General features: G+C 47.1%; 1 protein-coding gene across 11 annotated transcripts in view; it reads left to right on the top strand.

Moving 5' to 3' along the window:
- Positions 1 to 18,221, top strand: part of CCDC102A (coiled-coil domain containing 102A) — an 820,703-nt gene that overhangs the window by 757,340 nt on the left and 45,142 nt on the right. For all 11 annotated transcript variants that reach the window (XM_085636974.1, XM_085636976.1, XM_085636977.1 and 8 more), the window contains one exon: positions 15,190 to 15,360. In XM_085636974.1, coding sequence (XP_085493100.1) covers positions 15,190 to 15,360 — 171 coding nt within the window. The remainder of the gene's footprint in view (positions 1 to 15,189; positions 15,361 to 18,221) is intronic.

Here is an 18,221-nt window from a genome sequence, read left to right on the forward strand (position 1 = left end):
TATCCATAATCTCAATACCCTTCCTTCCTGCCCACAGTAATTTAAAAAATGAAATATTCTGACTAGCGTATGATCTTGATAAACCCACCTGGGTCAAGCACATCTGTAAACCCACCAAGGCCAGGCCTTTCTAGTGTTCAGAACTAGATCACCTGTTGCAAATACCTGACAAAAGCTACTAACAAATAAAAACGTATTGCAATGTAATATAACATCTGGAGGTCAATAAAATTCTTGAAATTTAGGCAGTGAAATCGCCTAGTGGACTTCTATATACTGCCATTGGATCTCACTTCTAATGCCACCGGCAGAATCATGCCTAAATGCGCTTTTCCATATTTAAAGATCTTCTAATAACAAATGTTTTGTATAACCTTAAGAGAAGCATTCACCCTATCCGGTTGCCAACCCCCTGCATCTGCCTGTGGTAAAAAGATACAAAAATCTTTCTACCAGGAATGTCCAGGATTTATGTCTAATTTATTTGTCTTAATCAAGAGGAAAAGGGCTCCCACTTGCTGTTTGTTTTTCAGATACCACCTTTATCCGCACGCATTTTTGTTTTGGCGATGTCCTATAGCTTGTGAAACCATTATATCCCCAAAAACATCTGATGTAAGGTGATTTTTTTTCCAGAAAGAATGCACATCATTAGTCAGTGCATTCACTGGAGGACCGCTAGTGCAAGCAACTTTTTCTCCTGCTCATTGGCTCAAATCTCATTAACTTACCCATACCCACGAATTAGAAAAATCGACTAAATGACAGCTCAGCTACGTCCACACGCTTCTGACCCCTGTTTTAGAACCATTCCGCTTGGTCAGATTTCAGTTGTGCATTTATTCATCTACTCTGTGTAAGACAACTTTGTTTATGGGAGTTTAGCTGTATTAATTGCTTTCAAACACCATGCAGTAGAACCCTCTCAGACACAACAGGTTCTGTTCCTGTGCCATTACATGAACACAAGAGTTTTTTGCTTTACATGGAACTAATGAAAACAGTTGTGCTTTTGTAAAGTAGTTTATTGTAGCAAAATGAGCTGCCAAATGTCCCAAAATACATTGTGGCCCACTTGCTCAGCTCTGATCTACAGAGTGGCTGTCTCAATCAATCAGGGGTTTATAAAGCGCACTACTCACCCGTGAGGGTCTCAAGGCGCTAGGGGAGTGAGGGGTGGGGGCAGCTCCGGATCAGTCGAAGAGCCAGGTCTTGAGGTCCTTCCTGAAAGTGTGCAGGGTTGGTGAGCGTCTGATGTTCACGGGGAGCTCGTTCCAGGTCTTGGCTGCGATGTGGGAGAAGGCACTCCCGCCTGTTCTGTTTTTGCGGATGTGGGGGACCTCTGCCAGGACGAGGTCGGCGGAGTGGAGGTTCCTCTTGGGTACATGGAAGGATACTATCTCGTTGAGTATTTGGGTCTGATGTTGTTGAGGGATTTGTAGGTATGGGTGAGGAGTTTGAATTGGTGCTATCCAACATACCACAGGTGTGATCTGTGGTTCTACTGCAACCACTTAAACAGACAAAGAGCATAATGTAGACATCCCTGTGGTGAGCTGGAGTCTAGAGAGCGAAGCCTCTACAATGTGTGGATGTGGCATTGGTGACAAGTACCATGTGATGCAGAGTGTGTCATTGGGCATTGAAACAGCCAAGCCTTGCCTTTGATCTGACAGTGGCCTGTAGACTGGATCCATCAGCAACCTGCATTGCTCCTCTCTGGCTCCCTTTGAAGCTCAAGTCTAGCAAAAAATTAGCATGGTCTCCCTTCAGCGGAAATACTGTGCATTTCTTTATCTACAGTGATACCCATATGCATAAAAAAAGAACAAGCGAGTAAGGAAAGACAGCATGGGATTCTTTCCTCTTCATGGGACCCATTCATGCTGGACATTTTCTGGTACCAGCAACATGCAAACCAAAATACAATGCTCATTGTCTCCCCTCAGACTAAAGAAAATAACACAGATGGTTAATTTCTGGCAAAGTGGCTGCTGTGGGAGAGTCTAAATCAATACAGCAAACAAATGACCTTCAGAATCACAGGAAAGAGAAAAGTGCTGAAAGCAATAATTCAGGCAATGCCTATTATAGAAGTATTTTCAAACTGCTCTTGTATTGCACCTGAGATACTGCAAGCAATTACAATTCCCACAAAGATGCGTGGTAAAAACCTCCTCAAGTGGCAGCAGAGGGTGGGGGAGGAATTGGATGGCTTTCCTTGAGAGGTATCAGAATCCATGATCAATTCATTAAGAAAGAGCAGAATGTCTTAAAGATGGATCCCCGTCTAGAACGTGAGTAATACTTGAAGCGGTGACTCATGACGTTCTTGAGTTGATGAAGAAAAGGGGTGCCAAGTCTGAGACAGCAGATCATGAGTGATTCCTGACCATGAACTGCTGTGAGGAGGCCCCATTATGTTGCTTACTGTGAACTCTGCTGACATGTCAGTGGGGAAAGATGGGGTGCAGATGGGTAACTGAACTTTATGTTCAAGGCATGTGTGGCTGTAGATACACATGCTTAGCATAATCCTGCCATCTAGTGTTGGGCTCAGATGTGCCCAAGTTGTTTTTCTTCTGAGAAAGTCTTTCAAGTCCCGAAGTGGTGTGATTCCTCCTATTGCTGGTAATGCACATGGTCATCGACTCCATTGTTAGATTGTTTTCTTCCACCATCTGGTTTGGACGTGTGCGCTTCTGCTCCGGTTCGACACAGTCGTGCAGCACTTTTCTTGATTCATTCCTGCTTTCTGTCAGTATTTCTATAGATCGTGGTGCACTCTCTGCCTTCGGTTTGACAACTGTAATTTCGCCGGGGCGACTCATCGACCACAGCCAGCATGGGCCTTCTCCCTTTCAGGTGTTACTTCAGTCCTACGACTGTCCCTCCACACCACACCCACTCAGCGATGAAATGGACACTCTTTTGTTACTGTCCTCTGTATCACTCCAAGTACCCTTGCACCGATCTCCACCAGAGCGTACCACTCCTTTAGGTTGAAGAAGACTTTACATGAGCATTGAGGACAACATCTCAAAATGTCTTAAAGGAGCATGGGCGAGACACCAGACCTTTTCGGATATGAGGACATCAAAGAAGAGCATCGCGCACAGGCTTTGGATGAAGGGACATTCTCAACCAGCCGTGAGTACTGTGCCCCCACCACCTCAACATAGACCCCAGCACACCACCACAAAGGGTCGACCTCCCATTCCAGGCTGACCTTAACACATTGGCGGGTCATGGTTGGCACAGACCTTCGTCTACGGACACACCCACCCCTAGCTTGGCGCCGAAGAAATCATCGAAGCCAACTGTTTCAAAGCTGACCACTCTCTCTTTGGCGACAGGTTGAGCTTTGAAGCTGAAACTTCTGCCATCGAAACATCAACCACCGTCTGCACTAAAACCTGCCCCAGTATAGGTGAAATCTTCAAAGCCGGCATCGGAGTCAAGAACGTTGGTGTTCAGCAAAAGTATACATGGATTGGGCACCATGGAACCCCTGCTTCACAGACCGCAGGAAGAGATACACTTGGCAGAAACATCATCTGATCCATCCAGACACAGGCTGGATAATTACTTGACCTCCATACAACGGTGCTCAAACCTCCAAAAGTCAGCTGTCTTTTGAAGAGGCTTTAGACTTTCCATCTCCACCCAAACAGAGAGAAAAGACAGACAAGGCCACAAGTTCGCTACACATTAGCCCACCACCTGCACTGATGGCACATCATTCACCCTCACCACCTGCTTCACCAGCTGCCCCTGTGCCATATTCACTGGAAGGGTCATCTCATTCTTTATTCTTTACATCCCACCGCAAGGTGACCCATGAGATACTTATGACACTGCCCGACCAGCAGATACAGACCCTGGCATCTGTACCCTGCAATCCCCCCCCCCGATGACACTACTAAATATCACGACTTGATTGTAAGACTGCCACCTTCCATAAGTTGCAACTACTCAATTAACCCTTAGAGGAAGACTTCCTATTTTAGACACTTTCCTCTACACAATGTCATGCACAATACCTACCCATGCTAAAGGGTATGCTTTGTCACACCTCTGACCTATTCCATGACCGTGTGAGTTCTAGGGTGATGACACCAAGGGTAGACAAAAAATATAGTGTCCCCTAATGACCCACTATACATACTAGGTCAACTTCTGCAAGACTCTTTAGTGGTAGCAACCGCACATAAAAAAGCCAATTCACGAACATCTGGTGAAGCCCCTCTACCAGATAAGGAGAGCAAGAAAATTGATGCCGCAAGAAAGAGGGTAGCCACACAATCCACCAATCACTGGTGTATCACAAATGCCATCGGCCTTCTCTCTAGATATGATAGAGCTCATTGTAACTAAATGGAGGCCCTTCTCCAATACCTCCGAGAAGAGCACAAAAAAGGAGCCTTTCAAATAGCCTCTGAAAAAGTTAATTTTCAACACAACTATTCTTTGTGCATTTGATGCTGCGGATACTGCAGATAGTGGAAAAAAACTCCAGTCTTTTGCTACGTGGACATGCTTGGCTTCGGGTCTCTTGGTTCAAACCTGAGGTACAACGAAATCTACTGGCCCTCCCATACAATGGGGAACATTTGTTTGGCACTAATGTAGACACACAATTAGAAAAAATCAAAAAAGACACTAAAATTGCCTAACCCATGGGAACGCTGCAGACCCGCTCCCATCGATGCTCCTTTTGCCACTCATCCTATAGTGTGGGGTCCAAAACTACCTCTCCTGAGATCTCCACCTCATACCAGCAGCCACAAACCCAAACTACCTCGCCTAGAGGATACTACTGAGGTTCATAAAGGGTAACAACTCGAAAGGCAGAGGCAATGGAGAATTCACCAAGTCATCCGCCACAGGCACCGAATTCTGACTTAGCTCTTAGTTCGAGGCATGTGGGCTGCTGAATTCATATCTGTGCATAGATCGCCGCCTAGTGTTGGGTCCGGATGTTTGCACGTTGTTGTCCTGGAAGAGTCTTCGAAGTATCCTTGGATAGGTGACTCCTCCCCTGGACTACAGTGCGCATGGGCATCCTCTCCATCCTCAGATTGTTTTTTTCCGCCATTGGGTTCGGATGTGCTATCTTAGCTCAAGTTAGGAAAATATTTTGTCGAGGCCAAAAGGCCTTTAGTTTGCGTCGGTACTGTCTATCGATCGGGTTCGATACAATTCTGTTAGTTTACTAACTTTCAGCACCGACTTTTTTCGCATTTACCTGCCCATCGACGACTTCGACGATGGAATCGAGGACGCCATTCAAGAGGTGTCCGGTATGCAATGCGAAGTACCCACACATCGACGTCCATCCGGTGTGCAACAAATGCCTTTCGCCGGACCACGACGAATCGACATGCATGGCCTGTGCCCGGTTCCGTTCGAAGAAGACTCTACGGAATCGACGAGCGGCGAGACTCGAGGCGCAGCACACGGCGCCAGCCCCAGCAGACATCTTCAACGAGGCCGAAGACGTCGAGGAATTAGAAGTCTTGCCCTCCAGTCCCGTTTCCGAACACGACCCCGGATCGGACGAGGTAGACGAGTCACTCTTCCACAGAGGCGAAGACGACACCGAGGTAGGAGACGACGAGGAGGCCTTAGGGGCCGAAGAGAGTAGCTCCAATGATGAACAAGGCCTACCTGTTCAAACCAGAGAAACACCAGTGCCACAGCCTATGGCTCCGGTCGAGGGATCGCCTTCGGGCCTTACCCGAGACCCATCCCGCAGTTCTTCGGCCCCGCCCTCGGGCCCGGCCTCGGACGTTCAGCGGCAGCCATTATTGCACAAACAAGCTGGTTTCCCTACAGCAAAGCCGAAACCGAAAGCTGCTCCGGTTCCACCGAAACCGAAACTGAAAGTGGCGCTGGTCGGATCAAGGCCTTCCACGCCATCGACGCCAGCGCAACGCGTCGGCACCGACCGCACCAAGAGAGACTTCGGTGCCGAACTTGAAGCGGGCGACGTTGGAGTCGACAAACGGAAAAAGGCCGTCGGCACGGACAAACCTGCTCGGCTACCGGCACCAACGACACCGAGGGCCGTAACGCCTGCTACGTCTCGCATCACTCCCTCGACAACACCTAAGCCTCACGTATCGAAGACTTCGACGGTGCTCTCTACACCTCGACTCGAAGAACCGACGGCACCGAAAAAATACACGGCCGCCTCTACAAACCTGACCGGTGCCAAAGCCTCAAAGGCGCCCCAAATACAACCTGGTGCGACGCGAGGCAGCAAAACCCCGGCTGTCCTCCAGGACACGTCGGGTTCCAGTTCGATCGGAGCTCCAGCAGCCTCTTCGGTGCCGGCCAACATTACCTTCGGATTGCCTCCGTCGACAATCCCAAAGATGTTCCAACTCAGGACAAGGGTCACCCAAACTACGGTCACACCCGCTGTGACGTCTCCGGCACGCGTCATCGACGCCGACACTGGCAGGATGATTCTCCACGACCGAAGGATAACTTCGGAGCCGCCACTGGACCCTTTCAGGATCCCACTGAAAAGGAAGTTGCCTCTAGAGTCAGAACCTCTCCTTTATGAACCCTTCCATTCACCCTACCAGGATCCACACCGGTTCTCCCCCACACGCTCCGACACGGATGCATTGGAGGACTACATGGATGACCAAGTCCCCTACCATGTAGACACAGACCCTGATGACCAGCAGGACCCTGATCAAACTTGGGGCGACCCTGCAGACCCCAGTGCGCCTCTCGATGCACAGGACCAACAACTCTATGGGGCAAAAACATCTCCTACGGAGGATACTGCGGCGTTCAACGCTCTTATTGAACGCGCTGCAAATAACCATGGGGTACAGCTTCACTCTGATACCATCGAAGATGACTTTCTAATGGACACCTTTGCATCCTCAGAAAGACATGTAAAAACTCTGCCGATGTTGAAGGGGGTCCTCAAACCAGCTAAGGACATTTTCAAGGAACCCACCAGGGCACGGGTGATAAACCCCAGGATTGATAAAAAATACAGATCAGCACCTGGGGATCCTACTTACATCAGAGGCCAATTACCACTCGACTCCATCGTCGTAGCGAATGCACGCAAGAGGGCACACTCGCAAACGACAGGTGACGCTCCTCCCCCGGACAAAGAGTCAAAAGTGTTAGAGACCTCTGGCAAGCGAGTTGCCGCCCAAGCTGCCAACATATGGCGCATAGCCAACACTCAAGCGCTCCTTGCTCGCTATGATAGGGCGCACTATGACACACTGGAGCAAATATTCCAACATCTCCCTGACCAGTTCAAGGAAGGCGCAGAAACGCTCATCAGAGAGGGACAGCTACTCACGAACGCTTCCATCAAATGCGCACTAGATGCTGCAGACACGGCTGCCAGGGCCATAAACACAAGCGTCATGCTGCGACGACATGCCTGGCTACGGATCTCCGGATTCAAGCCGGAGGTACAAAACAATATACTCAACCAGCCCGTCAACCCCGACTATTTATTCGGGCCGGAGGTTGACACCACCCTCGAAAAGATAAAAAAGGACACGGACACTGCAAAGTCCATGGGCGCCCTACAAACTCAGTCCTTTCGGAGCGGCTCCTTTCGTCGCCCCGGAAACAAAGGAGCAGGTAGAGGACAGGGGTCACAACAAACGTATAACAAAGGCAATACGCAGACCACCTACGATAAAAACACCCGAGGTGGATATCGTGGCTCCAGTGCAAAGGGCAGAGGACGTGGCTACGGCAACACCAGGTCCTCCCCCAAGAACAAGCAGTGACGCCCTCTCCCTTCCTCCCGACCACACAACACCTGTCGGGGGAAGGCTACAAAGGTTCCTGTCCACGTGGAACTCCATCACCACGGACAGGTGGGTCAAGGATATTGTAATATACGGTTACTGTCTGGAGTTAACCTCCACTCCACCCACAATACCACCAAGAAGCCGTCCTATGTCCTCAGAGCACTTAACGCTCTTACAGCAAGAGGTGCAAAGTATGCTTCTAAAAGGCGCTATAGAGGTCGTACCCATCCACGAGCAGGGTACGGGAGTGTACTCCCTCTACTTCTTGATTCCAAAAAAGGACGGGTCGCTCAGACCTATATTAGACCTGAGACCCCTGAACCAGTACATTCTTTCAGAGCACTTTCACATGCTCACTCTACAGCAAGTCCTTCCGCTTCTCAAGCAGGGAGACTTCCTAGCCACACTGGACCTCAAGGATGCGTACTTTCACATACCCATCCACCCCTCACACAAAAAATACCTCAGGTTCACTGTTCAGGGGCAGCACTATCAGTTCAAAGTCCTTCCCTTCGGCGTGACAACAGCGCCCAGGGTCTTCACAAAGTGCCTAGCTACAGTGGCAGCACATCTACGGAGGCAGCATATACACGTCTACCCCTACCTAGACGACTGGCTCGTTCAAGCGAAGTCAGCCCAGCAATGTGCAAGCCACATGTCCCGCACCATTCACCTTCTTCACAGTCTAGGATTCTCACTAAATTACCCAAAGTCCCATCTCCAACCCGCACACGTACAACAGTACCTAGGTGCGACTATAGACACTCTGGCGGCCACAGCTCAGCCAAATTTAGTGAGGATCAACAGCATACAACTGCTGATCTCCAAGTTCAAACCCAATCACTCACTTCCAGCGCGAGTGTTTATGCAGTTGATAGGCATGATGGCCTCCTGCATCTTCATAGTCCCGCACGCGAGATTACATATGCGCCCACTTCAGGAGTGCCTAGCACGTCAGTGGAATCAGGCTGAAGGACAGCTGAAAGACCTAGTGTTGGTGAGCGGTCGGGCATACAACTCTCTGCATTGGTGGAATCCACAAAACCTTTGCAAGGGCCGACCATTCCAAGAGCCTGTCCCACAAATCGTACTGACAGCGGACGCGTCTCTCCAGGGATGGGGAGCTCATGTACTCCACTACACAGTGCAGGGACTATGGACAACACAACAAAAGAAGATGCACATCAACCTTCTGGAACTGATGGCAATCTTCCTAGCCATGAAGGCATTCAAAGTACATCTATGCAACAAGGTCGTGTTGATCCGGACGGACAACATGACCGCAATGTACTACATACAGAAACAGGGAGGAACACACTCTCCACAGTTGTCTCATCTGGCTCAGAGCATGTGGAAGTGGGCCATTCAAAGGAACATGTTCCTCATGGCGGAACACCTCCCTGGCGAGGACAACCAGATGGCGGATCTGCTCAGCAGACACAGCCACCAGATGCACGAGTGGGAGTTACACCCATCGGTACTCCAACCGTACTTCCAGCAGTGGGGTCATCCAAGATAGACCTATTCGCGACAAGCGAAAACGCAAAATGCCAAAGCTTCGCCGCCAGATTCCCACATCCGCAGTCGCAGGGCAATGCGATATGGATGAACTGGTCCGGCAGATTTGCGTACGCTTTTCCCCCAGGGCCATTGATACCGCTGGTGGCTCGCAAACTCCAACAACACTCCCTGACACTCGTCCTAGTTGCTCCCACGTGGGCACGCCAGCCGTGGTACACCACCTTCCTCGAACTTTCCGTGGTGCCGCATCAAAAGCTGCGGATCAAACCCGCGCATTTGACGCAGAACCATGGAGAAGTTCAGCACCCAGATCCGCAACAGCTGAACCTGGCGATCTGGCTCCTGAAGTCCTAGAGTTTGGCTATCTCAACCTGCCACCTGACTGTATGGACATCATCAAGGAGGCCAGGAGACCCACTACCAGAGCCTGCTATGCAGCCAAATGGAAGAGGTTCGTCATTTATTGCAGCAATAATGACATCAACCCGCTGGACGCATCCATCCAAAACATCATCTGTTACCTCTTACACCTATATCGATGCAACCTGGCGTACACCTCTATACGTGTCCATTTGACCGCAATCTCAGCCTATCTGCAAACCAGGCAGCACCTCTCTCTATTCAGAGTGCCTGCCATCAAGGCATTCTTGGAAGGACTCAAACGAGTCATTCCACCAAGCCACCCACCGGCTCCGATGTGGAACCTCAACTTGGTCCTCACACGCCTGATGGGTCCACCCTTTGAACCTCTACACTCATGCGAGATTCAATTCCTTACCTGGAAAGTGGCCTTCCTTGTAGCGATCACTTCCCTAAGAAGAGTTAGTGAACTCCAGGCACTAACCGTTCAAGAGCCATTTATACAGGTTCATGCCAACAGGGTCGTACTACGTACCAACCCCAAATTCATGCCCAAGGTGGTATCGCAGTTCCACATGAATCAGACTATTGAACTGCCGGTTTTCTTCCAAAACCCACAAACTGTTGCAGAAAGGGCACTACATACACTAGATGTACGGAGGGCCCTCATGTACTACATCGACAGGACTAAACCCTTCAGGAAGACAAAACAACTGTTCGTTGCCTTTGCCCCACACCACAAAGGTAACACCATCTCCAAAGCAGGGATAGCCAGATGGATAGTTAAGTGTATTCAAATCTGTTATCAAAAGGCAAAACGCACATTAACTATTCCACCACGAGCCCACTCAACACGTAAGTTGGGGGCTTCCATGGCCTTCCTAGGAAATATTCCCCTGCACGATATATGCAGAGCAGCCACATGGTCCACTACACACACATTTACAAAACACTATTGCGTAGATGTGCAGTCAAAACAGCAGGCAGCTGTAGGACAAGGACAGGCTGTTCTCAAAACACTTTTTCAGACCGCTGCAGCTGGCACGGGTAGCCGCCGCCAATAGAGGGCACTGCTATACATTCTATGCACAGATATGAATTCAGCAGCCCACATGCCTCGAACTGAATATGCTACTTACCAGTATGCATCTGTTCTTGGCATGTAGGGCTGCTGACATTCATATCGCCCTCCCTCCTCCCCGGCGCCTGTCGCAGCTGCAGCTCTCAGAATTACTGCAAGCATGGTCATCACTTTCTGTATCTACTCCATCACTGCCACAATGGCGAAAAACAATCTGAGGATGGAGAGGATGCCCATGCGCACTGTAGTCCAGGGGAGGAGTCACCTATCCAAGGATACTTCGAAGACTCTTCCAGGACAACAACGTGCAAACATCCGGACCCAACACTAGGCGGCGATCTATGCACAGATATGAATGTCAGCAGCCCTACATGCCAAGAACAGATGCATACTGGTAAGTAGCATATTCATTCCCCTCGATCACACAACACCTGTCGAGGGTCGCTTTCAAGGGTTCTTACCTGCCTGGCGCAATATCATCTCCGACCAGTGGGTGTCGGATATTCAGCATGGTTATTGTCTGGAGCTCACTTCCACACCTCCCAACATTGTACCTCACAAATACAGACTTTCCCCACAACCTCAAAGGTTGCTCAGGGAAGAAGTACAAGCACCCCTCAAAAAGGAGCTATAGAACCCGTTCCACTCCACCAACAGGGCACAGGAGTCTATTCACTATACTTACTTATTCCCAAAAGAGACAGGTTCCTGAGACCAATATTGGGTCTCAGACCTCTAAACCTGTACATTCTCTCAGAGTACTTTCACATGGTTACCCTTCAAAATGTCATCCCGTTATTGTAAGAAGCTGACTTCATGTCCGCACTCGACCTCAAGGACGCCTACTTCCATATACCCATTCACCCGACACATCACTTGTATATGAGGTTTGTAATATGTGGTCAGCATTGCCAGTTCAATGTGCTCCCCTTCTGGGCCACTACAGCACCCAGGGTCTTTACCAAATGTCTATCTGTAGTAGCTGCTCACTTGCACGACAAAGCACACATGTCTTTCCATACATAGACGACTGGATTATCAAAAGTGTGACTTGTCAAAAGTGTTCCCAACAGACTCAGTTCACCATAAACCTACTTCCCAACCTAGGCTTCACCTTCAACCCATTCAGATCCAACCTTACCTAGGAGCAATGAATAGCTTACCCGAATACTGCCAGGATACAGTCATTCCAGGCACTCCTACCCCAATTCCAACCCAGTCGACAGGTAACAGTGAGGACATTCTTGCGTCTCCTATTATGGCTTAATGTATAGCCATAGTATCTTATGTCAGCCTAAACATGCGTCCATTGCAGCAGTGCTTTGCGCACCAATGGTCTCAAGCAGAGGGTCAATTGGAGGATCTAGTGTTGGTCCGCCATCAAGCTTGCCACTCTCTAAATGATGGAGCAACCATCAACCTCTTAAAAGGACTGCCTTTCCAAGACCCAGTTCTGCAGAGAACCATAACAGATTCCTCCCTTATGGGACAGGGAGAGCATTCGCAACATATGGCTGTCCAGGACCCCTGGACACCCAATTAGAGACATCTCCACATAAATCACTTACGGGTGTACATACAGGGGGGGGTTCCCGAGTTACTAGCTGTTCACCTAGCGCTGAAAGCCTTCCTTCCTCACCTGGTTGATAAAGGTAGTCCTCAACAAGACTGACAACATGACAGCCATCGATTATCTCCAAAAGCAAGGGGACACCAAGTCCCCTCAGCTTTCTCATTTAGCACAGGCCATTTGGAGGAGGTCTATCCGACACAACATTCACCTTTTAGCTAAGTATCTACCAGGGATGGACAACGACTTTGCAGATCTCAGCAGGAGATGCCATCAAGTCCACAAGTGAGGACTCCACCCGCAAGTCCTCTACCAATACTTCCAGCTTTGGGGACAACCACAAATACACCTCTTCACCTCAGCAGAAAACGCCAAATGCCCAAACATTGCCTCCAGGTTTCTACACTGACAGTCCATGGCAATGCACTATGGATGAGTTGGTCGGGGATATTTGCTTACGCTTTCCCACCTCTCCCACTGCTTCCGTTTGTGGTTCGTAAACTTTGGCAGACATCTCTCGCCCTCATCCTGGTATCTCCTCCCACATGGGCACTACAACCATGGTTCACCACACTCCTTGAACTATCAGTAGCTCCCCCACGAAGCACTGCTAAACAGGCAAGACTTTCTTACGCAGAACCATTGAGAAATCTGACATCCAGACCCCAGTTCCTTCAATCTTGCGATCTGACTCCTGAGGTCCTAGAAATTGGTTACCTCAATCTCCCACAACAATGTATGGACATTATCAAAGAGGCATGCAGGCCTACTACTCGGGCCTGTTATTCTGTTAAATGGAAAAGATTTGTTCACTATTGTCATTCCAAACACATCGATCCCTTAGCAGCCAAGGTACAAGACATTACCTGCTACTTATTCAATTTGTACACCTATAAGACAGTCTATAAGACTACAACTAGCAGTGGTAGCAGCATACCTACAGAATAGCAACACACTTCCCTATCCAGAATTTCTGTCATCAGAGCTTTGAATAGAGGTTGTTAAGAGCCATTCCTCCTACGGTGCCACCAGCGCCCACATGGAATCTCAATATTGTATTAACAAGATAAATGGGTCTTCCCTTTGAGCCCTTCCACTGCAACCCCCTCAAGTTATTATCCTTGAAGGTAACCTGCCTAATCGCTAGCACTTCGCTTAGACGGGTCAGTGAGCTTCAGACGCTAACTTTAGAAGGACCCCTCTTCCAAATACATATAGACAGGGTTGTACTTCATACCAACCCCAAATTTTTTCCAATTGTGGCTTCAAAATTCCACCTGAATCCATCTATTGGTCTTCCTGTCTTTTTCCCCAACCTTACTCAGTTGCAGAAAGGGCTTTGCACATGTTAGACATAAAACAAACTCTCCTGTACTACATTGACAGGACTAAATCATTTAGGAAGACTCAACAGCTATTTGTTGCTTTTTCAAAACTTCACAAAGGAAGGGCCATTTCTAAAGCAGGCATTGCACAGTGATTGTTAAATGCATCCAAACATGCTATGCTAAAGCTAAAAGAACTTTGCCCATTCCTTCTAGAGCTCACTTAACTCGTAAAAAACAAGTCTCAATGGCCTTAGGAAATATACCAAGAGCTGACATATGTAAAGCAGCTTCATGGTCTACACCACATACATTTACAAACTATTACTGTATTGATGTACTGGACCATCGACAAGCCAATGTATACCAAGCAGTACTACGTACACTATTTCAGACAGCTGTAACTCCCACAGGCTAGCTACCGCTTTTGGAGGAGGAAGGCGTTACAGTCTATGGTACCATGCGTATTTACAGCCACACATGCCTCAAACGGAAAATGATACTTACCAAGTAAGCATCTCTTTGTGGCATTTAGTGCTGTAGATTCACCCTCCTCCCTGGATGCCTGTGTCAGTGACAGTTACTTCCACTAATTCCCCCAAACTCCTTTCATATGGATATATAACGGATATATAATGCATTGCTTCACGTATCATCCTCACCCGCCATGCAGAAAATAAATATAACAATGGAGTCGATGACCATGCGCATTACCAGCTGACTCCTTTCCCATATATATATATATATATATATATATATATATATATATATATATATATATATATATATATATATATATATATATATATATATATATATATATATATATATATATATATATATATATATATATAGAGAGAGAGATAGATATATATACCTCTATCTCCCATGGATAAATATATATGACGCATTGCTTCGCGTTTCATCCTCACCCACCATGCAGGAAATAAATCTAACAATGGAGTCGATGACCATGCGCATTACCAGCAAAAGGAGGAGTCTCACTACCTTGTGACTTGAAAGACTTTCTTAGAAGAAAAACAACTTGCATGCATCCAAGCCCTACACTAAATGGCAGGATTAAGCTAAGCATGTGAATCTACAGCACTACTTGCTATCACAGATGCTTACTGGGTTTGTAACATTTTCCTTTTGATTCTTCTGCCATAGTGTTTTCACATATATATATATATATATATATATATATATATATATATATATATATATATATATATATTTAACCCTGCTACTCCTTTCCCCCTATCTTGTTCTCTGAACCAACAGCATCAGAGGATGTTGATTTAATTTCAATTAGCAACGTGTGATATTATATACTATATCTGTGAGTGGTTTTTCTTGATGGAGATGGTCGGATGCAGTTGAATTGCATAAAAACAATACAAGTCTCACCACAGTTTTATGAGCATTAATATGTTCATCTTACAAAGGAAAGAATAAAACATTCTCAGTTACTCAGTGCTTTAGTGCCTGGATGTGGTTTTAATCCTTGTTTCCTGTCCTTAGGAGCTGGCAGATTTGCGGCACATCCATTCCAAGGTAAAAAAGCAATACCAGGAGAAGATGGCAGAACTGGCACATGCCAACCGTCGTGTGGAGCAGCACGAGGGCGAGGTGAAGAAGCTGCGGATGAGGGTGGAGGAGTTGAAGAAGGAGTTGGGACAAGCCGAGGATGAGGTGACTATAGATACATCAGCAAGATTAGAGACAAAGGCACCAATGTGTGAGAATTACATATTCTAAGATATGAGACAACAGAAATCCTCACATGTAAACATTTCTGTGCAAAATGCAAAGATGTAAATATATGAAAATGTGGACAATAAATATTTGACAATGTGGACAAGGGAACTCATAGGAAACTCCTTAGCCACTTGTTCAAAATGGGATTCCCTCAAAGTTCTATTACTGCCCCAATAATTTACAGTTGTTGCACAAAAACTCTGTGTTTTAACGGACCAACTAATATGTCGCTCTACGCTAGTTCAGTCACAGTGTGCACTATCCCTTGGTGTTATTACTGCTGATATACACCAAATAAGCCCTTACTTGCCCATTATCCAATCAAGGATGTTCAGAGTTATCTTAAGCTGAGTCTCACAAGAAAATAACTTTTCTCATCAATGGCAGTGGCTTCAATTCCACATCATTGACTGACTCAGGACTGTGCACCTTGGGAGGGGCGGGGGGGGGGGGAGGGTTCCACACACCCTAGTCCAATGCTTAGTATCTGGGGGTTGTTCTTTGGTTCCTGCAACTTACTCTAAGGGCACATTGAAAAGAAATCCAAGAAGGTTTGGTATCCCCTGTCACACACATTGCAACAAAGGCCCTCCCTACCAACCATCACCATCTTCTGCACAGTGTGTGCACTGGTCCTCACATTTCTGTGCACACCATTGAGCTCAGTGGCCTCCCAGAAGCTACCTTCACTTCCAGAAGGCAGAACCCCGCGTTTCTGCATATCTCATGACACATTCACCTAAATCGCCCACAGGCACCCCCTCTCAGCATGGATCCATGTGGAAAAAATCTACGCATATCTTATAACGTTTTCTACACTTTTAAGTCGAACTCCTCCACACAATACCTGCTGCTTTAAACAAGTAAAACTGGATATTCCAAGCATAAGGGAAAAAAAGTAGCAAGACATGCCTTTTTTTCGTATGTCCCCAACAATTCGAATTTGAGACAGGCCCCTTCACTCCACCCTTTAGTGAAGAACTCCACCCACTGATCCAAGGACTCGGGAGCTTTGACAGATCTTCTCTCACGCGCAGAGACATCCACTGACTATCAGCCCACATCACCTTGAGAGTCTACTGCATCACCTACAAAGTGGTGAACGTGACCACCCCACATAATCTGACGAGTGAGATCAAGATCTCGGATGGACAGTGTAAAAGCAGCTGCAGAAACCATGGTAGGGAGACAGTACTGGAGGATCAACTAGATGCCAGGCCTTCTCCCGCTGTGCTCCATGTAACTGGCAAGCTCGTGCTTTCCTGCTCCTCGTGAAGGAATGAAGACCTTTCCCTTTAACACAAGTCTCACCCGTATGTAGCCCTCTGTCTGACGTACCCCAGCCAGATAATTCACCCTTGTCTGGTCATAACGGTACACCCTTTGCTGACTCTTCCTCTCTACCCCTTTGTATAGCGCTTCGTTTCTTGTGAGCTATGTTTGCACTGCATAGATCTCCTTAAAGGCATTCATATATACTTCTTTAGTGAGACATGGGAGTTCTTTAGCTGCTTGTTGTATTTAATGAGCGACACAAGGGTAGTGCCGCTTCAAAACGGTCATGACCAGAGGGATGACAAACCGTATTCACATTTGGGATCAATGACCTGACTGCCTGCTGTCTGATTGGCCAATCGCGCATTTCACAGGCAATGAAGAAGCAGCATAGTCTTTCTTTTATTTTTTACAAAATACATACAAAACAGCCATGTGGGATTATGCTTAGACTTTAGTGCATTATAACTTCATGGATCTCCGTTCACGTCAAGAGGCAGTGTTAGGACAAATAATATTGCGAAACTTAAATCGGAGATACTTCCGCATCCGCCATACTGTTTTTGTGAATAACTCCTTTAATTAGTTGGACCCTTAAAGGACAGACCACCCAACCCATGATCATGGCTTTAAAATAGTAAGATGTGTAGCTCATCTCCTCATTTGGACAGTGCAAAAAATGGAAGCGTAAAATATCGTTTTCCAGTATGACGATTATGCCAGAACTTGGTGTAATGCAGGAATGTTCAACGGGTCCAGGAAGACAGGATCCACGCCAGTAGTATAGCATGTGCGGGTAAGCCACATGTACATACAGTGGGGGTCTGCACAGAGCTCGATCACACATCAGTGATCATTCTGAAGATCTGGCATGATCCAACTGTCCTGCACCTCTTTTGGACCCTGGTGTGTCCACAGAGATAGGTTTATCTGCTAGTTTGAAACAGTCTGAGTACTGCAGCATCCTTCAATGCGTTGCTATCAACAAACACAGAAAACAACGAAACATTAGTAACTGTACATGTTTCTCTGACCCTTGTATCCCAGTGTGGAAAACTGCACTGATTAACTGAAAATGAAACAATCACACTACTGATCTCAAAAAGCTGAATCCCACCTAGCTAAGTGTGAGAGAAGGGCACAGTGGCACTTTTGCACCACATCGAAGAACTCCAACATCATACCCGCAGGAGCAAGGCTGCTGTAAAGTGGATGCGTGTCACAGCATTGATTCAATTCAAAGACATGATTTGTGTTTTGCCTGCATCAAACCTCTTGCATTTCTGGTGTTTTTAAAAGTATCAAATGTTTGTACATAAAAATTCTAAATTAAGCCCAGTAATTAAAGTTTTGTTTAAATGATATAAAGTAGACCCCTGAAATATCGTTTTCTTTTCCTAAGCACTGAGCCTGGCATAACACCATGGGTCTTTAAATAGGATATGCACCACTTTTTGGCTGCAGAACGTGGATGTACAGCAAGCGAATCTATAATAGTTTATTGCTGCAATAGAAAATCA

Source organism: Triturus cristatus, chromosome 12 (genome assembly GCF_964204655.1).
Source record: "Triturus cristatus chromosome 12, aTriCri1.1, whole genome shotgun sequence".
NCBI classification, from domain to species: Eukaryota; Metazoa; Chordata; class Amphibia; order Caudata; family Salamandridae; genus Triturus; species Triturus cristatus.